General features: G+C 41.9%; 1 protein-coding gene across 2 annotated transcripts; it reads right to left on the reverse strand.

Annotated features, from left to right (window-relative positions):
- Window positions 1-53: 53 nt before the first annotated feature.
- mov10a (Mov10 RNA helicase a) lies at window positions 54-17,580 on the reverse strand. Of its 2 annotated transcripts, XM_085275014.1 has the most exons (22): window positions 17,032-17,574; window positions 16,846-16,951; window positions 16,527-16,702; window positions 9,120-9,361; window positions 8,768-9,014; window positions 8,478-8,615; window positions 8,205-8,367; window positions 7,711-7,862; window positions 7,464-7,634; window positions 6,713-6,860; window positions 5,031-5,192; window positions 4,697-4,800; window positions 4,465-4,562; window positions 3,679-3,777; window positions 3,390-3,495; window positions 3,155-3,272; window positions 1,871-2,062; window positions 1,697-1,768; window positions 1,321-1,446; window positions 1,130-1,218; window positions 794-912; window positions 54-518 (listed from the first exon to the last, which is right to left on the reverse strand). In XM_085275014.1, exons 1-22 carry the CDS (start codon window positions 17,151-17,153, stop codon window positions 454-456), a joined length of 3,015 nt encoding a protein of 1,004 aa, XP_085131140.1. In that variant the 5' UTR covers window positions 17,154-17,574; the 3' UTR covers window positions 54-453. The 2 variants fall into 2 exon arrangements, with proteins under 2 accessions (XP_085131140.1, XP_085131141.1); XM_085275015.1 differs by lacking the exon at window positions 54-518 and having other exon boundaries at window positions 1,120-1,218; window positions 17,032-17,580.
- Window positions 17,581-18,291: the final 711 nt, after the last annotated feature.

An 18,291-nucleotide genomic window follows, 5' to 3' on the forward strand; every position in this document is an offset into this window, starting at 1 on the left:
TCTTGAACAGGACGATGCTGCTAAAGGAAATGATCAGGCACCACGGTGTAATATAATATACAGCAGATCAAAAAGTCAGTTTATTTTTTTTAAGTTTTGAATTGACATAAGTCATAAGACATACGGTGATGAATCAGTGTATTAAAATGATCTTCCATTCTTTTCCCATCTGTAGGACATTTTAGCATCTGTACAGCCATAGTTATGTTAACTGGGCTAAATAAACAGACCAGGTAAGTGTAAAAAGCCAAAGTTCACTGCTTCATTTTGCCACTGTGATTAGAAACAGAGGAGCATTTATTGCACTTAAATAGGTTCATAAAAGGATATGGTCTTAAATCATGTGCTGAAGCAGTAAGACAGAGAATAAAATAAAAGACTGACACTTGCTATGCATTCAAATGGCTTTAAATCCATCTGTCGCAGACGCTATGTCCTAGTTTAGAGGAAATGTTAATGCTCATTTTTCCACCCAGGGTCCACAAATTGCTGAATGGCACTCTCCTCTGGAACAGGACCTAGAACAAAGACAGACAAAATCTTAGCAAAAGATTTTTTATTTTTTTATTTTTTTTGAAGAATACTTACTGGGAACGCTAAGTCCAGATGAACAGAATCAACTTTTGGAGACTCACCGGGAAAATGTTTTGTTCTAAATGCTTTTACATTTTAAGGTTTCAATCATGCAACTATTTACCTCAGCAAATAAAGCCTAAAGTCTGGAGAAAAAGACACATGCAACTGTCGAGTCTACTGTCTGCTGCAGTCTTACTGAAGATAAAGCTGTACTCACATTCAGAATCCATGTTGATTTTCAGCGTCGCCAGTCTGGACACAATATCATCTTCCTCTTCCACATCGCTGAAGTCAAATCCAGTGTAGCCCTTCTCCTTCACACAGTAGCTGATGAACCTGTGAACAAAAAAGCAAAAATTAAGAAAACGTGAGTGAGAAATGCTCAAGAAATGTGCACTCCTTGTTAACTGGGCAAATTTTATACAGCCCAAAGGCTCCAAAATGGCAACAAAGTGAACAATTTGAGGTTGTTTTGTCAGCTAACAATGAGGTTTCACTTTCGGTAATCACTACGTTTACTCAGTGCCTCCCAAAACATCTTGCCTTCGCTTACTTCTCCCATGTTGGGTCCTTCTTGAGGATCACAGGGTTTCCCACCACTATAAGCAGGGACCTGGCTCTCGTCAAGGCTACGTTGAACCTCTACAAGTGAATACATATATATAAAAAAAGAATATATTAGTAATTTATTCAACCATTAAAGAAGCAGCAGGCTGTCTTATAAGCTTAAATGATGTGACAAACCTTTTCATTTGACAGGAACCCAATATTGAAGTCTCTGTCCATCTTGACATAGTTGATGCTGCTACGGACGGTGGAGACCATAATGATCTTCCTCTCTTGTCCCTGAAACTCCTCCACAGAGCCGACCTGATATTATAAAAGGGGGGGGGGGGGTGCACTTTACCATCTACCATCTAATAAAACTTTAATCTTATAACTGTTGAATGCATCCTCAATAATTAAATTACACTTCTGATTAGAAATAAACAGCAGATCAATCTTTTGATTACATTTTATTAAAACAATTTAGAAGACACTGTAAATGAGCATCTTAGGTTTGCATGGGGGCATATAACCATATTAACTGACACAGATCGTTTACAGCAGAGCTGCTAACCTTCAGCTCTTTGAGATCACTCCAGCGACTCAGCGCTGGGACAAATCTCAGGGCCTTCTGGATTTTCTCAACCTGTTAGCAAAAAGAAAAGCAGTCATGGGAAATTATGAATGAACCAAACAACCTCCTTTTATCCTCAGTCATTTAACACAAATGTGCACCATGCATATTCACTTGTTTTCTGTAGGGGGCGATTATTCCGATGTCTGTTGCAGACAGTTTGGGGAGACCCTTCTTTCCTTGCGTTTCCATCAGTTTGGTGAGGTAGTCGATCAGGACTTCAATCTCAGACACGTTGAAGAAAGACGGACTGTTCGCCTCTCTCTCATCTTTGCCCATCACTCCATGGAAGATCACTGGAAAACCCTGTAGTGGGGTAGCACTGTCAGTTATTCTTGTTAAATATGGTTCAAATACAATTTGGCGACTGACTCCTTAGTGAAATTAAAAATGTGAATTAAAACTACACATGAATTGTACACGTGAGCACTCCCATAAGGTCTATGAAGTTTTAAGAAAAATTGTACTTTTACAACATGAGTTGTTTTCATGTTTTAATATCTACTTTTGTTTCAGCCAGTCTTTTTTCTTCCATCTTCAGCATCCTTTATCCAAAATATATCCACTATCCCTCCTCTGGACATCTCCAAAACAAACCCCTGCAAACTTCGTCTCCAAAACCAGTCAACCAAACTTGTCCCTCTGATATACTCATTTCTAATCTGGTCCCTCATGTACCAGCAACTTCCAGCTTGGCCCTCTGTCTCCACCCACTCCACCCTGCCTGCGCCTCCTTCTTCACCTCTCTTGTGCACTTTTTTGTTCTTTGCATAGACGAGACCCATCTCACCCAGCTTCACTACTTCTGCTCCCTCTCGTTCAAACATGTCATCTATCTTGCTTCTACTGACTTTAGCATACCTCCACCTTTCCTCTACTCACAAATCACAGTGTTGTCCGTGAACATCACAGTCCTCTTGTGTAACTTCAATTGTCAGCAGAGGCTCAGAGCTAATCCCTGATGTAATCCCACCTCCACCTTAAACTCATCTGTCACTCCCACACACTTCACTAGTGTTTTGCTGTTCTCACGCACGTCCCGCACCACCCTCACATACATCACTGCCACTCTTGACTTCCTCATTCAGTACCACAGTTCCTCTCTTAGCACCCTATCACATGGTTTCTCTAGATCCACAGACACAGTGAAACTCCTTCTGACCTTACTTCTCTCTCATCACTTTCAAAGCAAACATTGCATCTGTAAAGCTCAGATGCACTTTACTATTTTATTTATTCATGTTCATCACAGTTTTTTTTATTTTTAAATTAATGTATGATGAAATCAGAGTTGACAAATACACCTTTGCATCTAATCATATGCTTTGCGGATGACTTAGGGGGACAAGAAAAAACCAAAAACCAAACAAAATAAATGAAAAGTTCCCGAGGCCTCACCTTCTTCGGAAGGTATTCCCAGTTGCAATAGGTCTCACGCTCCCATTGGTCAGCAAACACCTGCAATTCATTCTCATAGAACAACTCATTGGGGATTTTCAGAATAGCACTGTGTGACCTGAGTGAACGGGAATGAAAAAGAAGAACAATAAAAAAAACGATGAAGCATTATTGGTGATTAACACAGCAGCACAAGTAAAAAATGGCTTTGACAAGCAATAGCTGAAAGACCCACCTGTAGTTTCGCAGCAGTTTGGTGACAAAGCGAGTGTCAAAATGCCCGTCTGTATTTTTCTGATATAACGAATTATGTCTCATCAGCCTCTCCAGTAGAGAAAGCCCTAAAAAGCATTCATGATACAGATTTGAATTCATGTTAATCTGAGAAAAACTCAAATAACTGAAGCAGCACTAAGCATTCATTTGATCCTAAACTATTACCAGTGAAAACTGCCAGGGATACACAGTGATGCAACTAACGCCATCTGATCAGAAAGAAAAGAAAATGAGACCACTGGACTTACCGAGTCCATGTTCTATTGCAAAAGGAGATCGAAGGATTGGTCCCAGCTGCTTAGGATCTCCTGCCAGTACCAGCTGACCTTTCTCTGCATCGAGCAGACCTATGAAACAACAAATGAGTCTGTAACAAGGTGCATCAATTTCAGCACTTGCAAGTTATGACCTTTAATCACGAGAACCGATTTACTGAGGAAGTGTAATGTGTAAGAACAAATTAATTTACAACTGCTCTGACTTAAGGTCACATATATGCAGAATTTGTAAGCTGTAAAAGTCTTAACCCATACATTTTATTTATTTATTTTACAGCCTTTAGCTAGCTTTGGAGAAAACAAAAAACATGTATAAAGCAGCTGGGTGTGGATAAAGTTCTGTAATCAGATAAGTGTATATATGAAAGGTCCATGTACTGCATTAATACCAGATTTAATGGAAAAAAAAACATATTTAACAGGAAGTTGGATGTAAGAATTTCAGATTCTTGAAGGTTTCACAAAAGACTTTATTTATGTAGCGCCAATTCAACAAAAGTCCCCACAAGGCGCTTTATATCGTAAGCACCTTGAGGTGACAATCACAAAGCCCCCTATGAGCAAGCACATGGCAACAGTGGGAAGGAAAACTCCCATTTTGCAGTCTGAGAGTGAAGCCTTTCAGCATCACTCACAGATCTGAATGTTTCTAATTTTAACGTGCAAATGAATGAAGGGAGTCCTACATATTTGCTTAGTGTGCATGGTGAAGGACATCATGATGAAAAACATGTAGTTCAGACATTCATAGTTTACCTGCAATAGCAATGACACACTCTGGCTCTACAGCTTGGCCTCCCTCATCCACAAACACATGCGAAAAATGGCCAACTGGAATCCCTCCAGACACAAGCCTCACAAAGACACAAACACACAGCAGCATAATCAAGTGCCGCATGGCTCATAACACGAAAAATGTGCCAGATGTCAAAGAGTGTTTAAAAACACATCATAATGGACACTTTACATGCCACACACTGGCTCTTACCTGCCAGCTGTGACCATAGTTGTAACTACGACTTTGTACTTCATCGTAACCTCTTTCTGTGGAGGCACAAAGCTGTCTTTGCTCTCGTCCCAGTTACAGTATTTCTGAAAGAACCAAAAAAAATATGAGAACGTAACCTTTTGTTCAGCTTTCCCATAGTGATTACAATCATTGATTCCTCAGTGTGATCATGAGGAATTTAGTGAAAATGCGGGCATATTTATGGGGCTTGCTGAGACAAGAGAATGCAATGGCACTCTATTTCACATGTAATTTTTAAACATTATGGGCTGTGTATATATATGGATACACAATTAGTCCATATGTAGCTCACCAGCAGACTCTTGGGAACGCTGTTTGGGTCTCGGCTGTTGGCGTACACGCGGTAAATCTGATGAGAATCCATGTTTACTTGTAGTCTCTCACAGAGCAGGTCGCATGCACTGTTTGAAGGTGCACAGGCGAGGATGTGGGCTGATGGATCTGCCTTGCTGACCTGACAAGACGAGCAAAATAAAAGTCATTACTTAATAATAACAGGCTTGTGTGCAAAGACATAACATGGTTTATAGGGAGCCACAGGCCTTTGCCTCACACCCAGCAGGACCCGGTCTGCGGCTGTCACTTATTTCAGAAAGGCACCTAACCTGGCAGATGTGCACAGAATTCAAAGTACATTGCACCAAGGACATACAGCCACAGTATTTGTCCTATAGTAAGTACAAATTTCTGAGAAACAGTTACAACATCACAGATAACATCACAAATTACAGCATTGTTGAATTTTGCAAGCCCTTTATGTTAAAGTTTGGTTTCCATTTTTTTTAGTGTTTCCTGAAGTGAATCAATTCCAAAATATACCACCATTTATCCAGTTCAGAGTCACCGCGGGGCTGAAGCGCATCCTAGTTGTCACAGAACGAAAAGCAGCTTACACCTTGTACAGTTTACCAGTCTTTTGCAGGCCCAACACAGAGAGATAAACAACTGTTCATACTCATATTCACCCATGTGGACAATTTAAAAATCACCAATTAACCCAACTCACATGTTGTTGGACTGTGGGAGGAAGCTGGAGTATCCAGAGAAAACCCAGGCAAGCATGGACAGAACATGCCTACTCCAGGACCGTCCTTGCTGTAAAGCAACTGTGCCAACTGCGACATTTGTTGGCAATGTAAAATCTCTAAATTGAAAGTACTAATAATCATAATACTCGAGAGCAAATAAGCAACTGGTTCAAAAAAAAGAAAAATCTCTTAGTGTGTTTCTAATATACAGCGAGATATCTGGGAATCACCTTACAAACATGCCAACACATGCTGATTCCTGTGCAAAATCTGTCTTGCAAAGAGAAATCTTACTTGTGTAAGTTACTTGTATAGACGCGGGGTCGCGGGGTAGAGCAGGTCACCTGTTAACTGGAAGGCTCATGGTTTGATCCCTGGCTGCAACCCAAAGTAGGCCAAGATACTGAATGTGATTGTTCATGAAGTGTGAATATTAGACAAAAAAAGCACTTAGCATAAATGTGTGAATGGGGGCATGAGGCAAGTTATATAAAGCACATTAAGTGCTCAGAGTAGAAAAACGCCAAAGAACCACCCATCAACCTTTTACCCAATTTAGACCTGTGAGAAAAAACTAAAACAAAAACACCAACTTAAACTATGGATTAGCCAAAGATTCGTTTGATTCTGAATAATCTGCCAGTCCTGCACTGGCAACCTGTCCAGGGTGTCTCTATGACCGTTGGGATGGGCTCTAGGCCTCCAGTGGTCCTGAACTGGACCAGGAATCAAGAAAATAAATGGATGGAATAATAAAGTAAATATCAAAGATTCTACTCAAAGTAACAATATCAAATGTCTTGTTCAAAATCCAACAGCTTTAAATTTGTTACAATGTAACAGCCAATGAAGAACGAATATGTTTTCTGGCAACTCACAAGTAAGATATCTGATTAATCTCTGAAGATCTCATTCATACAGATCTTAACTGCATGTAACTTTATACCTGATTGATTGCTTCAACCACAGTGATTGTCTTTCCAGTTCCAGGAGGCCCAAACACAAGATGAGGAGCTGGTTTCGAGGATCCAGCCACAATGCGCTGGACTGCAGCATGTTGCTCCGGGTTGTTTTCCAGCTGTCGATTAAACATCCTGGAAAGAGATGTAGAAATGGACTTTTTACACTTAGCATAAAAGGTGTGTAAATGTGTGTTTAAAAACCTGTTATGCACCTTGTGCCCATTTGGTTTATGGCATTAAACCAAAGAGCAGTAATCCCTCCTGTTAATGCAACATAGTGGCTAAATGCCCAGGAAAACAACAGAGAAATGCTGCTGAGGCCACACTCTCATTTTCAGAAGCTCACTGTTCTCCTACCACCAGTACCAGGCAGAATATACAGTAGGACACAGTACAATTCAATGTATCCGTAACATAAAACCCTACATGGCCAAGCTCTCGCAAATATAGCAGATTACTGAGACCTTATTAATGCAGCTGGTCTCTTCATTATTTGTGGTCTGTTTTTCCTTCTAATATATATGTACAGGAGTGTGTATGTATTAATGAAAGACCATGCGTTAGCATTTCTGAGGATCTACCCTTATCTTCACTTTTGTGTTTTGATCCAAAACTGTGAAGCACTTTGTAACTTTTAAAGGTGCTATACAAATAAAGTTATTATCACTATTGTCATTAAATGTGGTTAAGTGTTGCATTTATAGATGATGCAGTGCATACAAATAGGCACCGGACCTGAGTTTAGGCATGGGCACACTAGCCACTGCTGCACCCGACGGAAACAGCACCTCCTCAAGTTGATGTTTTACTGCCAGGTCTACAGCCCTGTGTTGTAGCTTCAAAGGGTACCGGTTGAGAGTAAACTCCACATTAAACTTCATATTGCTGATAAAGATCTGCAACAACCTGAAATGATTGAAAAGTAAGCAACAAGTTTCTCATTGTGAGTTCTTAGTCAACATATCATTATTCTAGCTCATACTTTTTTGAGAAACCCAGCTTCACACTGTCCAGTTCTACTCTGTGAACATATCCGGTATACACAGTAATGGGCTGGACGGTGTCCTCAGATTTGGATACTCTCAGACAATCTCCTCGAAGCACAGATGGCCGATTCTCAGCGACACCAGGAACCTGTCGGACAACATCGATGTTGGGCCATTGATATGTTTTTAAAAAAAACTACAAGTCTGCAGGTGATTCAGATGGGTAGATATGACAAGCTAAATAAACAAATCTGTGTATGAGAACTAGATCGTATAATCATCTGTACAAGTAAAACGGGAGGAAGGTCATCTAGCTCCTTCATTAAGAATACAAGGTCCCAAACAAATAAAATGCATTCTGAAGTTAACTGCCAAGAAGCACAATTTACAAGTGAATTCAATGCTTCAGAGATGCCAGCTGCTCCAGCAAAAATAGAGCCACTGCAAACACAGAGCGTAGCAGACTGTGTTCTAATTAAAATCTCTTTACTCTGAGTTTCAGGAGTTTTCTGTTGCCTTGGTCTTGAGTCATGGTTTGATTGAGGAGATCATACTTTCGGATGTCAACCTCCATCTGTATCTCTTCAAGGTGCAGCAGGAGATGAAACCGATGCGAGTAGTTCTTCATCTTTAAGGGACAACTGAGGAGACCCCTGGATGTCAAAGCAGAGGTAAACGGTGCATTTAACATTGGGTTAGTTCTATAAAATACTCATCACAGAAAACGCATAGCTGGTTGTAATGAATTGGGTGATTTGCTTACTTCACTGATGCAAGTTTCTGTTTGGCAGTTGGAGAGAGGTACTCGGAGTCTTCCATCCTTCGTCTAGCCAAATCCTTCAGGTCATTATGATAGTTGTAGTCTCCTAATTTCACTGCCATCTTCAAAGGCACAACAGAACTGCAGAAGAAGAAAACAAAACACCATATGGCTGTGATCAGTTTCAGAAGACACACGGTCGCTAAACCCTCAGGGACAACTTGTTGATCTAAAGTCCAAGTGAGCAAAAATGCTTCAAAGTAATTTTTACAATCAGTTTTGAAATTCATTACCTGTCAGGTGGTACTCCATCTACTATAATGGTGTCAACAGGCTTGTAAGCAGCCACCCGAAATGGTTTATAAGGAGCCACAGGCCCTAGCTCCACAGCCAGTGGAGTCTGGGCTGCAGCTTCTATCTCCCTGACAATGCAGAAGGGCACCGATCCAGGCAAATCTGGGCAGAACTCGAAATACATTGTGGCAGGGAAATATCCATAGTGGTTCAGAATGTACTTAACCTCAACTTCATAGCTCTCTCCTGGAGGGAAAAAAAGACGAAAGAAAAAAAAGGAAGAATTTGTGAACATTAGCTAGTTTATTTCTCTCATTTCTAAAGGCAGAGAAGAAGTCATCAGTGTCTCACCAGGACAGAGGAACAGCGGAGATGCTCTGGTCACTCTCCTCTTATCCTCTAGAGTGAAACAGCGGATCCTGTGCAGGGCAGTGTAGTACGTCAAGTGGATGTTGTCAGTGCCTTTATTGACAATGTGGAACCTGACAACGAACGGCTCCCGCAGGCGATCCACAGCGAACTGAACCTTCCCACAGCTCTCCACGGGGTCCGATGTGATCTCGATGCCGCCCTTATCAGCCGTATGCTCTTTCCTGCAGGTGAATCAAGATCAGGCTGCAATTTTAACAACGACAAGACAAGATGGTGCCGAATCACTGAAAAACCAGTGTACCTGGTAAATAAAACGTAACGTTTCATCAACTCCACTTATCCCATGACTGTCTGCTATTAAACAGGTAGAAGGTAATAAAAAACAAACCTCAGATGCTCTTGAAAAGAAGCCTTTTTAACTGCATAGTGGATTCATATCATGGACTATATGATCTTTGTGACTGAGTGATATCAGTAAATCACTGACACCCAAACTGGCAACGATTCAGTTTACACAGGAATACTCCACCACTGACTCAGATTAAAACTGCTGTGCAGTTAAAACGTTGCACAGGACTGTATTTATGCAGGGAAGTTAAAAAAGGATCACGAAACAACAAAAGTGTAACTCACAGACAGGTTTTACAGTTCTGGAAAATTACCACAGTTGGAACTTCTCATCTCATCATCATCTTCTATCTTTTTCCTTTGACTTGTATGTCATAAAACAAAGTGCTGATTATCAGTTCTAAAAAAAACCCCTCCTGATAAAGCCAGTTCTCAGGAATATCATGAAGGTTTTTTTTTAGCTCATGTCTTGTTTTCTTTGAGTCAGTCTTTGTCTCATCTGCAGGTGGTTTAAAGTGAAGCAGAGAGACTCCTCAGTCATACCAAGAAGAGAAAGCAGCTCTCCCCTGCACCGGCCTCACTCCACGGGTTACCAATCAAATACAAAATCTGCAAGTTTCTAAATGTCATGATAAAGTTACTTTGTTTTAACTTGTGTATCTGTATCTGAAGTGCTTGTTAAACCACTCTTGGTCACTTAAAAATGAAGAATTGTGACATAAACACAAGCACATTACACCCTTATCAATAATGTGCGCTTGCACATCACTAACAGGCGAACGCACCCCGAGTCTTAACATGGCCTCTTATTTGCTTTTATGACAAGAACCATTCTGAAACAGATGTTGAAAAATTAACTTGTTAGTGCTCTCTAATGGACAAACTGTGCAACATCATTTCTTTTGTTAAGGCCCCTCCCACTCTGCTTGTAGTTTCTTGTTTTGTTTTTTCCCCTTTTCCTGTATGAGCCAAGGCAGCTGATTAGTGTTAGCAAGCATCTTACTTTAATTCAAGGTTATTCTTTTGAACTTTAAGCTGATTCGTGACACCAAGTTATCAGCTTATATTTATTCATGCTGATGCAATAAGAGATACATTAAAATCTTAAATGAACCAATTACATGATAGATACTCGATACATTTTGGCATGTAGATACGGTCAAGATCATCCGCTAAGGTTCAAACTGAGCATCAAAACAGGTCAGAAAGGTGCTTTCAGGGACTCTGAATGTGGCACGGTTAGGTTTAGAAAATGCTGATCTTCTGGGATATTTCTACACTGCTATCTCTGGGATTTGCAGATAATGGTCTAGAAAAGATCAAATATCCAGTGAGCTTCAGTTCTCTGGGCAAAAATGCCCCGCTGATGCCAGAGGTCACTGGAGATGGCCAGACTATAAGATGAGATGAGATGATGAGAGATAGCCTTTATTTGTCAGTTGCAGGTCTTTTGCCCACAACCGAGATGACAGACCTTGCCGACCGTACATACAATACAAACATCACATTGGGGAGCCAGGTCAGGCTAGGTAGCGAGGAAAAAAAACATTGAAATGTGCAACACAAAAGGATAATACAGGAATGCACAGATATCAACACACCATAACACAATAAACACAGACAAGCAACATGGGAAAGAGTTCCGGTGTGTACATCTGATCTGGGACCGCTACAATCTTCGACTGCGCCTCCAGCTGACCCGATGTCCACATCATGGGGGAGGTAAGCATTGGAGGTGGCATTGGATCCGGGGTAGGGAGGGTGATGCGTCAGTGAGTGCTTATCAGTATCAGTATATGTATGTGTGTGTGTGTCCATAGTTCAGCTGAGGCAGTGTCCTTCGCCCTGCCAGGCTAAGTAAACAGTCTTCCAGCCAACCCAGGTGGCCTTGTAGGGAATGGGAAGGAACCGACCAGACTCAACACAGTCGTTATCAGGGAGTTGTTGTTCGGCTTCAGCCTTGAGCTGGCGCTGAAGGGGTAGCCGGGTTATGATGGTAATTGAGAATTTCAAGCTGTTTTTTAACACTCCGACACTGGTCTCTCAGTCTCCCGTTAATAGCTGTGAGCTTCTCCGTGATGTTATTAGCCGTCGATTCTGTGGTCTTGTCACTCTTTTTGCTCACATAGCAGATTCTGAGACCTCACGACCGCAGCCAACTGATCCGAGGTGTAATCCAGCTCCGCCCAGAGATGTTGTTCTGAGTTGATTCTTTCCTGATGTAATCCAACATACATACGCTCAAAGGTGTTATTCTGAGCATTCACTGCAGTCGTAAGCGCCTCCAAACTCTTAACCATGCTGCCTTCAGTGAGCCCTTTCTGAGAAGTCGCACCTGTCGTTCCAATCCCAGCGGGCAGCCTTGTGGGGGTTTGAACAGCTGGTTCCGCTCTCTTAATTCTCCGATAAGCCAGGGCCAAGCCAGCTCCGATCAGCAAGAACCCTGTTATCATGGTTCCGAATAGGTAGATATCTTCAGCGCCCTCGATCGACAGTCCCGCCAGGCACACGATCCTCTGCCACCCGTCCATCGTGTATCCGGCAGGGAAAGTCCCTCCAGGGCACTCGGGTTCTCCCGAGCCCAGACTTCTCGTTAAAGGGTGTCAATAGCATTAAGAGACCAGTTGATCAAATCCATAATTCTCTTTTAGGTTTTAGACACAGACTGTGAGAGAGTGTTCCAGGGAAAGTAATACAAAAAAGACACGAGACTAGACAAGGACATAAGGCAGAAAAGATAAGGGAGAGGAGAAAAGTGCGTCCGCTGATAGAGGAACGTAAAAGCAACTCAAACAATCACTTAATACTGAAACTGAACTACAGACGATTTGAAAAACATTGCCTGAATTGAGGAATCTCCACTTCTGTTGTGACATTCAGACACTAGGCTCAGAATTTGGCAAAAACAGCATGAAAGCAGAGATCTATCCCATCTTTTATCAACAGTTCAGGCTGGTTGTTTATATGTAATGGCACTGGGGAGATTTTCTTTGCACTAACTTGGCACAGTGGAAATGCCTCTAAAATACTGAGATACCCCTACTGAAGATAAATCAAAGTACATCAACATTTTTCATATTCTATAAAGTCTATAATAATAATGAAAGAGATTCTTCCATAAAAAGTGGTAAATTTACAGATATTGTGATATCCCATAGTTAAAAACCGAATGATAGATACGCATGACGATGTGGTTAATATATTTGGTAATAGTTTTTGCTGTGATTGTCGCAGAAACCCCACATATGATTTGTTGTAAAGGTCTGACTGCACTAAATCCAGTATTTTAATCGGCTATAGTCACTGTTTTATATTAAAAACGATAAAATGCACAGGTGTGAAAGGGGTGCTGTCTTACTAATGATATTTTATTCCTGCACAGTTGGCATGGAACACCCATAATTTCAATGTGCACGTACAATGACACAAGAAGAGGGCTTTCAGAGGGGGCAACAAAGAGGAGGTGAGGAAGGTCCAGGTGTTACTAAAGGACAAGATCAGAGAGGCTAAGGACAATTACAGGAGGAAGCTGGAGTGGAAACTCCAGCAGAACAGCATGAGAGAGGTGTGGAGGGGCATGAAGACCATCACTGGATTCAGGCCAACCAACAGCAGGGGAGCTGAGGGAGGTGAGAATAGAGCCGACGAGTTGAATCTGTTTTTCAATAGATTCGACACCACAGTGTCTGCTCCCACCCCCACAACCTCACCTGCAGTCAGCCTGGAATCCAGAGCCACACCACTGTGCCAGCCTCTCTCTTCACATGTTGCCTCCTGTGAGATTCCTGACACCCCTCCCCCACCCATCACCTTCACTCAATACCAGGTTGAGATGCAAATGAGGAGACTTCACTCAGGCAAGTCTGCTGGACCAGACGGAGTGAGTCCCCTTGTCCTCAAGGCCTGTGCCCCCCAGCTGTGTGGAGTCTTTCATAAACTGTTTATGCTGAGTCTGAGTCTGCAGAGGGTCCCGGTGATGTGGAAGACATCATGCCTCGTCCCTGTACCAAAGACGCCTCGTCCCAGTGGCCCCCAGGATTACAGGCCCGTGGCACTGACCTCCCACATCATGAAGACCCTGGAAAGGCTCATCCTGGACCAGCTGCGACCCATAGTAAGACCACATCTGGATCCCCTTCAGTTCGCTTATCAGCCTCGTCTCGGAACAGAGGACGCCATCATCTACCTGCTCAATCGTGTCTACACCCATCTGGACCAGCCGGCGAGCACTGTGAGGGTCATGTTTTTTGACTTTTCCAGTGCTTTCAACACCATCAGGCCGACCCTCCTGGGTGATAAGTTAGCAGCGATGCAGGTGGATGCTTCTCTGGTGTCCTGGATTGTTGATTACCTGACAGGAAGACCACAATATGTACGTCTCCCACAGTGTGTGTCTGACAAGGTGATTAGCAACACAGGGGCACCACAGGGGACAGTCCTCTCCCCCTTCCTCTTCACCCTCTACACCACAGACTTCAGCCACTGCACAGAGACCTGCCATCTTCAGAAGTTTTCTGATGACTCTGCGGTGGTTGGATGCATCAGCAGGGATGATGAGACAGAGTACCGGGCTGTGGTCGACTCCTTTGTCACGTGGTGTGAGCAGAATCATCTGCAGCTCAACGTGGCAAAGACCAAGGAACTGATCGTGGACTTCAGGAAGACCAGGAAACACTTGACCCCTGTTTCAATTCAGGGGGTCAGTGTTGACATTGTGGAGGACTATAAATACCTTGGAGTACACATTGACAATAAACTGGACTGGGCTAAAAACACCACAGCACTTTACAGGAAGGGCCAGAGTCGTCTCTATTTTTTGAGGCGACTGAGGTCCTTCAACATCTGCCAGAAAATGCTGAGGATTTTCTATGAGTCTGTGGTGGCCAGTGCGATCCTCTATGCTGTTGCATGCTGGGGGAGCAGGCTGAGGGTCGCAGATGCCAACAGACTTAATAAACTGATCCGTAAGGCCAGCAATGTTGTGGGGATGGAGCTGGACTCCCTCAAGGTGGTGTCGGAGAGGCGGATGCTGTCCAAGATAAAGACAATGTTGGATAACACCTCCCACCCACTCCATGACATGTTGGTCAGTCACAGGAGCTCGTTCAGTGAGAGACTGAGATTACCGAAAAGCACCACTGAACGACACAGGAAATCATTCCTGCCTGTGGCCATCTCCCTGTACAACGCATCCACTTAACACACTGTTTGCTGCTACAACTACACATGTTTCTTTTCCAAATATTTATTTATAAGTGACTTATGTATGTATGTATGTATATATATGTATATATTGTACTATTCTTAGTTAGCGTATTGTCTGTCTTGTCTTAATGTTGGTTTAAAATGGAGCACTGTAACAAAAAATAATTTCCCCCAGGGATCAATAAAGTATTCTGATTCTGATTCTGATTATTCAATAAAATATTATCAAAACATCTTTTGCAAAGCTATATATTGCCATTATATAAGCTATAATAATATGAAAGCAGAGTCCGACTGGCTGAGGGTAATTTGATAACTTCAAGCCATTACAACACAAAGTGTAAACTGACCCATCCCCATTAGCCACAATCTTTACAGATGTCTTGACATTTCCCATTACTGCCAAGTCACGCTTTTAATGGGATATTGCTCTTGGACATCATCTAACAGCAAATTACATTTGACTTTACCATGTATTTGTTTTGTCAGCTACTTTTGTGTTTTTAATATGTCTATATTTTTGTCCTGCAAAACTAATCTGTGTTCATGATCAGAACTAACTGGATGCTTCCCAACAAGCCACAACATTCATGTCTTCAAGCTAATTTGCATTAAAAAAAAAAGTATGTCACAAGTTGTTCAGCTTGGCATTATTTTGTGGGTTTTTTTTTTTTATATATGGAGTATATCACAATATCTGTGAATTTCAACACTTTTGCAGTAAATATTTTTTATATCCCTTTCATATATTAGACACCCCAGAGAACAGAAAAAAAAAACAATGTTTATTTTGTTCTACTTCTCGTTTGGGTATCTTGATACTTTGGGGGCATTTCCACTGTATACTACCTGAGTATTGGTGCTGACCATGTCACTCCCACTATGACCACAGTGATGGTTGCTTCCAGCTGGATAATGCACTATTTCATAAAGCTTAACTCATCTCAAACTGGTTTCTTAAACATTACAGTGAGTTCATGGTACTCAAATAGCGTCCACAGTCATCAGATGTCAACCCAATGGGGTACCTTTGGCATGTAGTAGAATGGGAGATTCACATCAGAGATAAGCAGCAACTGTGCAATGCTGTCATGTCAACATGGACTAAAGTTGCTGAATATGTGCGATTAAAAACTAAACCAAAATGGTTGGTGAGAAATTATATTTTATTAACCATCACTGGCTGATATAAAACCCTAGTAATCAGTCTTATCTGTCCCATATATTATCATTTGCCAGCTGGCAATATTTACAGACACACTAGCAAAAATATGTGCTCCACTTACACCTAAGAGTGGTTTAGAATCCACACCTGGGTGTCTTGTCTATGAAAGAAAACCCACAGTCATGGGAAGAACATGTAGAATTACACACACACACACACACACACACACACACACACACACGTAAGTACTACTCCTAGAAGGCCCTGGATTAAAATCCACTATATGGTCAGGGCCTGACCATATAGTGGTGTACCTTGCCTCTCACTCTATGGCAGCTGGGATACGCTCCAGCTGCCACTTATCCAATTCGGATAACCCTGAATTGGATAAGTGGAAGAAAATGGACAGGTGAAACTTTTTATGCAATGCTCAACATGACGTTTCTTCCGAATCTTCACGTCATATAAACCAACTAAACGAACACGCCCTGCTCCTCTCTTGTTTTAATCTCACGTAGTCTTTTGTACGGCAACACCCTGCTTTATTGTTGTTATATCATGCTCCTACATGAAAAAGCAAATTCACATTTATGAGGGCGGGTCTGAGAATTAGAAAAAAAGACGATGGGATAGAGAAACATGTAATACTAACTCAAAATGCATTTTACCTGTTCACCTTCAACTTGCGAAGGATTTCTGATGCAAGTTTTTTCTTTGGGGTCAGCACAGGTGCCACAGGGGTGGAGGAGCCAGCAGGTGTCCCAGCTGGCATCTGAGGGCCAGAGCCCAGATCCTGTGGCTGAGTGGCCCGGGGCCTCCTCCATTGGTCACAGTACACGCGAAACTACAAAAATAACAGCACAGTTCCCTGTTCTGATTCTCCATTTTCCAGGAATGGGAACAAAACATACCCAAACTCATCCCATCATAGCACTGACTAATATATGGCACAGGGAAACTTGTACTCACTGACTATATATGTGTTACCTGAGGTCTGGCATTAATGTAGACTTGTCCCTGCCTTATCTGGGCTTTGTTGAATTTCACAAGCGCAAGGAGAACTTTGTAAAAGTTGGGATCTTTTATTCCTTCTCTGCGAACACAGGAAAAACAGGCTGTTGGACACAAAGCAGACCGGGTGCGTGGGACACACTGTGTTTAAATGCAGCCTACCTGCCCCTGAATTCGGAGTTGTAGATGTCTTTAAGTTCCTTTTTGCTGATGCCGGATACCCTGTCTCCCAGAAATTCAATGAAGTCCAGTCCGGATTCAAGCGAGTCTTTAAGCGACGGCATGTCGAGGTGCTTTTACAGGCCGCTGTCACTGACTGCCGACTAACAGAAAGTGAGGAAGTTCATCTGCTGAAAAAGAACGCTTCTGTTTCCTCGAGTATTAATGTGACTCCTGGGTGCAAATGTGCCTCAACAGGGAAGAAATTTCCACGTGCTGTGTATTTTTTGCGCAATCTATGCACAAATTAACGGTGTTTGGAAGTTTAGCAGCGATTTCTTGTTCATACTCTGGTTTAAAATGTTTACTAACTGATGCATAAAATCTACTACTGTGCGCATTTAGCGCAAAGCCCGGTTTTTGTCAACGCTCGCCAACTGTCCCAGTCAGGGATCATCTGTAAATGCGCTACGCAAGTGGAATGAAAATACTCCCGCACAGAACAAAATCCTTTATCCTGTGGCTCGAAAATAAAATGATTTAGGGGGGAGTGTTCGGTTTCTAAATATTAAAATAAAGTGCATAAATTATCATTTTTATTTATGGTCTGAATGACAAGTAGCTTGCGAGAGCTGCCTCGGAGCTGTAATTGCTCGGCAGTCCCTGGGCTGGATTATATAACCTATGTTTGGCGTTTGTTCCGTGATACGACGTGTTTCCGTCGATTTCAAACAGAAAAATTTAAATAAACAAATATCTTTCTTTTAGGATAAGTTACGTTCATAACAAGGATTACAGCTGGGAGGTGGAGAAAAAAAATTCCTCGTTTTTTTCGATTGGCTAACTTTGTTACATCCACTATTTTCAATAGTTTTGCATCTACACACGGCCACCACACCACTGCTTGAAAGCTCGTCTTTGATCAGATCTTTTTATTGCATAATAGTAAATGTCCGTGCTGTACTATTTTTCCTTATTTCGACAAAAAATAATGAGGTGACGCGGCTAAAGACAAAAAGCTTAAACATTTGAAAAGGCATTTGTATCGTCTCCATTTTCTCACTCAACTAGCACTGTTTGGTAAAAATAATAATAATTAAAAAAAAAAAAACAGCGAGAAAAATACAGCAAATGATAAACTATTTAACTGTTACAAGTGCGCGTTTTACACAAAGGGTCGAGAATATTTCGTTTATGAAAAGAAACAATAGCAGCAAGTCACTCTGTACCATCATCGATGGTATGTTTGCTTAGACATGAGTA

This window comes from Mchenga conophoros, linkage group LG5 (genome assembly GCF_057382185.1).
Source record: "Mchenga conophoros isolate Kocher_MC1m ecotype Shallow Benthic linkage group LG5, M_conophoros_male_GT1.1, whole genome shotgun sequence".
Lineage (NCBI taxonomy): Eukaryota > Metazoa > Chordata > Actinopteri > Cichliformes > Cichlidae > Mchenga > Mchenga conophoros.